This window comes from Pseudophryne corroboree, chromosome 8 (genome assembly GCF_028390025.1).
Source record: "Pseudophryne corroboree isolate aPseCor3 chromosome 8, aPseCor3.hap2, whole genome shotgun sequence".
Lineage (NCBI taxonomy): Eukaryota > Metazoa > Chordata > Amphibia > Anura > Myobatrachidae > Pseudophryne > Pseudophryne corroboree.
In genome coordinates, this window is record NC_086451.1 from 93,880,923 (window position 1) to 93,886,986 (window position 6,064).

Sequence of the window (6,064 nt, forward strand, 5' to 3'; positions counted from 1 at the left end):
CTCAGTTATCCGCTTTGCAGTAGGATGACTGCTGTGATATTTCATCTTCCTCGCAAAGGACTGTTGAACAGTCAATTGCTTACTGGAAGTAGTACAAGTGGGCTTACGACTTCCCCTCTGGGATGACCATCGACTCCCAGCGGCAACAACAGCAGCGCCAGCAGCAGTAGGCGTTACACGCAAGGATGCATCGGAGGAATCCCAGGCAGGAGAGGACTCGTCAGACTTGCCAGTGACATGGCCTGCAGGACTATTGGCATTCCTGGGGAAGGAGGAAATTGACACTGAGGGAGTTGGTGGGGTGGTTTGCGTGAGCTTGGTTACAAGAGGAAGGGATTTACTGGTCAGTGGACTGCTTCCGCTGTCACCCAAAGTTTTTGAACTTGTCACTGACTTATTATGAATGCGCTGCAGGTGACGTATAAGGGAGGATGTTCCGAGGTGGTTAACGTCCTTACCCCTACTTATTACAGCTTGACAAAGGGAACACACGGCTTGACACCTGTTGTCCGCATTTCTGGTGAAATACCTCCACACCGAAGAGCTGATTTTTTTGGTATTTTCACCTGGCATGTCAACGGCCATATTCCTCCCACGGACAACAGGTGTCTCCCCGGGTGCCTGACTTAAACAAACCACCTCACCATCAGAATCCTCCTGGTCAATTTCCTCCCCAGCGCCAGCAACACCCATATCCTCCTCATCCTGGTGTACTTCAACACTGACATCTTCAATCTGACTATCAGGAACTGGACTGCGGGTGCTCCTTCCAGCACTTGCAGGGGGCATGCAAATAGTGGAAGGCGCATGCTCTTCACGTCCAGTGTTGGGAAGGTCAGGCATCGCAAACGACACAATTGGACTCTCCTTGTGGATTTGGGATTTCAAAGAACGCACAGTTCTTTGCGGTGCTTTTGCCAGCTTGAGTCTTTTCAGTTTTCTAGCGAGAGGCTGAGTGCTTCCATCCTCATGTGAAGCTGAACCACTAGCCATGAACATAGGCCAGGGCCTCAGCCGTTCCTTGCCACTCCGTGTGGTAAATGGCATATTGGCAAGTTTACGCTTCTCCTCCGACAATTTTATTTTAGGTTTTGGAGTCCTTTTTTTTCTGATATTTGGTGTTTTGGATTTGACATGCTCTGTACTATGACATTGGGCATCGGCCTTGGCAGACGACGTTGCTGGCATTTCATCGTCTCGGCCATGACTAGTGGCAGCAGCTTCAGCACGAGGTGGAAGTGGATCTTGATCTTTCCCTAATTTTGGAACCTCAACTTTTTTGTTCTCCATATTTTATAGGCAGAACTAAAAGGCACCTCAGGTAAACAATGGAGATGGATGGATTGGATACTAGTATACAATTATGGACGGACTGCCACGGTTAGGTGGTATAAAAAAACCACGGTTAGGTGGTATATATTATAATAATAATACAATTATGGATGGACGGACTGCCTGCCGACTGCCGACACAGAGGTAGCCACAGCCGTGAACTACCGCACTGTACACTGGTTGATAAAGAGATAGTAGTATACTCGTAACAACTAGTATGACACTATGACGACGGTATAAAGAATGAAAAAAAAAACACGGTTAGGTGGTATATATTATAATAATAATACAATTATGGATGGACGGACTGCCTGCCGACTGCCGACACAGAGGTAGCCACAGCCGTGAACTACCGCACTGTACACTGGTTGATAAAGAGATAGTAGTATACTCGTAACAACTAGTATGACACTATGACGACGGTATAAAGAATGAAAAAAAAACCACGGTTAGGTGGTATATATTATAATAATAATACAATTATGGATGGACGGACTGCCTGCCGACTGCCGACACAGAGGTAGCCACAGCCGTGAACTACCGCACTGTACACTGGTTGATAAAGAGATAGTAGTATACTCGTAACAACTAGTATGACACTATGACGACGGTATAAAGAATGAAAAAAAAACCACGGTTAGGTGGTATATATTATAATAATAATACAATTATGGATGGACGGACTGCCTGCCGACTGCCGACACAGAGGTAGCCACAGCCGTGAACTACCGCACTGTACACTGGTTGATAAAGAGATAGTAGTATACTCGTAACAACTAGTATGACACTATGACGGTATAAAGAATGAAAAAAAAACCACGGTTAGGTGGTATATATTATAATAATAATACAATTATGGATGGACGGACTGCCTGCCGACTGCCGACACAGAGGTAGCCACAGCCGTGAACTACCGCACTGTACACTGGTTGATAAAGAGATAGTAGTATACTCGTAACAATTAGGATGACACTATGACGGTATAAAGAATGAAAAAAAAACCACGGTTAGGTGGTAGGTATATAATAATAAATAATACAATTCTGGTCGGACGGACTGCCTGCCGTGTGCCGACACAGAGGTAGCCACAGCCGTGAACTACCGCACTGTACACTGGTTGATAAAGAGATAGTAGTATACTCGTAACAATTAGGATGACACTATGACGGTATAAAGAATGAAAAAAAAACCACGGTTAGGTGGTAGGTATATAATAATAAATAATACAATTCTGGTCGGACGGACTGCCTGCCGTGTGCCGACACAGAGGTAGCCACAGCCGTGAACTACCGCACTGTACACTGGTTGATAAAGAGATAGTAGTATACTCGTAACAATTAGGATGACACTATGACGGTATAAAGAATGAAAAAAAAACCACGGTTAGGTGGTAGGTATATAATAATAAATAATACAATTCTGGTCGGACGGACTGCCTGCCGTGTGCCGACACAGAGGTAGCCACAGCCGTGAACTACCGCACTGTACACTGGTTGATAAAGAGATAGTAGTATACTCGTAACAATTAGGATGACACTATGACGGTATAAAGAATGAAAAAAAAACCACGGTTAGGTGGTAGGTATATAATAATAAATAATACAATTCTGGTCGGACGGACTGCCTGCCGTGTGCCGACACAGAGGTAGCCACAGCCGTGAACTACCGCACTGTACACTGGTTGATAAAGAGATAGTAGTATACTCGTAACAATTAGGATGACACTATGACGGTATAAAGAATGAAAAAAAAACCACGGTTAGGTGGTAGGTATATAATAATAAATAATACAATTCTGGTCGGATGGACTGCCTGCCGTGTGCCGACACAGAGGTAGCCACAGCCGTGAACTACCGCACTGTACTGTGTCTGCTGCTAATATAGACTGGTTGATATTTAAAGAGATATTAGTAGTATACAACAATACTATACTGGTGGTCAGGCACTGGTCACCACTCCTGCAGCAAAAGTGTGCACTGTTAATTAATATAATTGTACTCCTGGCTCCTGCTAACAACCTGCAGTGCTCCCCAGTCTCCCCCACAATTAATTATAAGCTTTTAATTTATACATTGATGACTGTGCAGCACACTGGGCTGAGCTGAGTGCACACAGACTGAGTCACACTGTGTGACTGACTGTGCTGTGTATCGTTTTTTTTTTCAGGCAGAGAACGGATATAGCAGAGAGAAGTGAACGGATATATTATATTAAATAAAAGTTAACTAGCTGCTGCACTGGTCACTGACTGTGGTAAACTAACTCTGTCTGCGACTCTGCACAATCTCTCTCTATCTAATCTATCTATCTCTATTCTAATGGAGAGGACGCCAGACACGTCCTCTCCCTATCAATCTCAATGCACGAGTGAAAATGGCGGCGACGCGCGGCTCCTTATATAGAATCCGAGTCTCGCGATAGAATCCGAGCCTCGCGAGAATCCGACAGCGTCATGATGACGTTCGGGCGCGCTCGGGTTAACCGAGCAAGGCGGGAAGATCCGAGTCGCTCGGACCCGTGGAAAAAAAAGTGAAGTTCGTGCGGGTTCGGATTCAAAGAAACCGAACCCGCTCATCTCTAATTATGATATGTTTCACTCCATTTAGGGCAAACAAATTGAATGTTATCAAAAACGCTTTGGTCCATTGCAGCAATTGGCTCTTTGAATGCTTCACTGTTGGGCGCATGGATTTGTTGTTTTTGACCAGTATACATGGAGGTCTTGTCTGGTTTTACTGGGGATGTTGCTTTTCCAGTTTCTATCATCTTCCAGTTAATTGAAGAGAAGAAGCGGTGTTTTCGCACATTGCCCTTTACCCCGAGCCTGCGGAACTGGTTCTTGCAAAGGAGTTTGGATATAAAGTCCTCTGTTACATCATCAGTAAGCCACAAATTTGGTGGTTCTTGTGTAAGGATCTTCTTCGTTATCTCTGCACGATTCTCTCCCGGAAAAGGGAACTCTCGTAGGGTGAGTTTATATATCATAACACCAAATGCGAACCAGTCTACAGCTGCACTGTATGACTGTTGAGTTAGAATTTCTGGAGCCATATAGGCCGGTGTTCCACCAAGTACTTTGGCATCGGTTTTTCCATATGTATTCAGGAGGGAAAGACCAAAGTCTGCGATCTTTACATGTCCATCTGAGGTCAGCAAAACATTACCCAATTTTAGGTCTCTGTGTATTATTCCTCTGGAATGCATGAACTGCAAGCCACAGACCAGTTCTGCCGCTATAAACGTTATTGTGGTTAGCTCCAGAAAGTTCTCATCGTAAAAATGGAACAGGTTCCCTCCATCAGCCAGTTCCATCACACAGTATAGATAGTTCTCTGTGTGGAAGGCCGCATTTCCATGGATTAGGAAATTGCTTTCATTTGCCAACTGAAGGACTCGACTCTCGACCAAAATGTCCTCATGTTTTATTAATGGCCTCCTTTTTATGGCTTGTAGTAATGCTCTCTTCTTTAAGATCTTAACTGCCACTCTTTCATTACGAATAGCATCTGTTGCGAGCATCACTTTGCCAAAACCTCCCTTTCCAAGTAGCGAGTGGAAAGTAAATGTTTCAACTGTTAAGGGGGCAGTGGCTGTGCTGTTGTTGCTGGTGGTCATAGTGCAGCTCTCTTGTGCAATTTGCTGACCTGGTCGGATGTCTGGACGGTCTGCCCAATGGCTGCATCCTTCCCCTGGATCTTGAGCAATGTCCATGTTTCTCCTGTGCCAAAATCTGGGAAATCTGCTACATAAATGTAGGAACTGATCTTTCTTCTTTTTCAGAAATGCCGAAAATCGTCCCCAGCCTTTCTGTATCCGTGCAACCAATGCATTTCTTCTCACCTTTCTCTTGGCAGCCTGCTTTTTTGCTCTTTTGCTCAGTTTCCTGCTCCTCTTTACCTGCTTGCCTTTGTATCTACGTTTCTCTTTAGCTTTCTTTCTCCTAGTAGTTCCCATGTTATGTCCAAAGACAAGAATAGGACTGAGAGAAAAAAACAAACCAGCAGTCACAAGATGTGTCTGCTGTGTGAAGTTCAGGGGCATCAGCAGCTGTATAAGTAGCTGTGGAATGTCAGCAGTGTCTGTGATGTCATCAGTGTCTGTGATGTCACAATAGTGCAGCTGAGCTTAGTCCTAAAGGTCACCTACATTATGGCTGTATGAAAGTTTCATCCTGTACAAATTATTTTTGTTTAAACCATGTGTGTTTGTTTTTTATTAATGTTATAAAAAATTATTGAATTATGTATTAGAAACTTTGATCAACCATGTTTTAATACGTTCTAATAATAATATTGTTATTAGGCTTTGATTTGATTTATTTTACTTCTTTCAATAAAACCAATTATTTCAGCTTATTATTCCTACTAGCTGTTCTACCCGTTCTTCACATGGAAGTTTCTGATTTTCACGGATGTACATATAAATGATTGTTAAAAATTTGGGAAATCTATAGAGATGTAAATTTAAGAAGTCTCAATGTGGGATCAGTACAAAATCCCGCCTGACGGGATCTCGGTGTTCGGAATACCAACACCAGGATCCCGACTGGCACAATCCCGACAGGGGAATGAGTTCAACGCAGCCCCTTGCGGGCTCGCTATGCTCGGCACACTAATTTATTCTCCTTCTATGGGTGTCGTTGACACCCACAGAGGTAGAATATGACAGGATTGTGCATCTGTAGCAGATACAGTGAAAATAGGACAGAACCATTTGTGTAGTTTATTAAATT

The 6,064-nt window shown here is 43.8% G+C and overlaps 1 protein-coding gene across 1 annotated transcript; it reads right to left on the minus strand.

The window, feature by feature from the left end:
• Positions 1–3,909: 3,909 nt before the first annotated feature.
• Positions 3,910–5,344, minus strand: LOC134949778 (protein kinase C delta type-like). Its single transcript, XM_063938512.1, has one exon. It carries the CDS (start codon positions 5,284–5,286, stop codon positions 3,910–3,912), a length of 1,377 nt encoding a protein of 458 aa, XP_063794582.1. The 5' UTR covers positions 5,287–5,344.
• Between the last annotated feature and the right edge of the window lie 720 nt (positions 5,345–6,064).

Coding starts and splice junctions, on each gene's coding strand:
- LOC134949778 (XM_063938512.1), bottom strand. CDS start 5,286: ATGGGAACTACTAGGAGAAAGAAAGCTAAAGAGAAACGTAGATACAAA.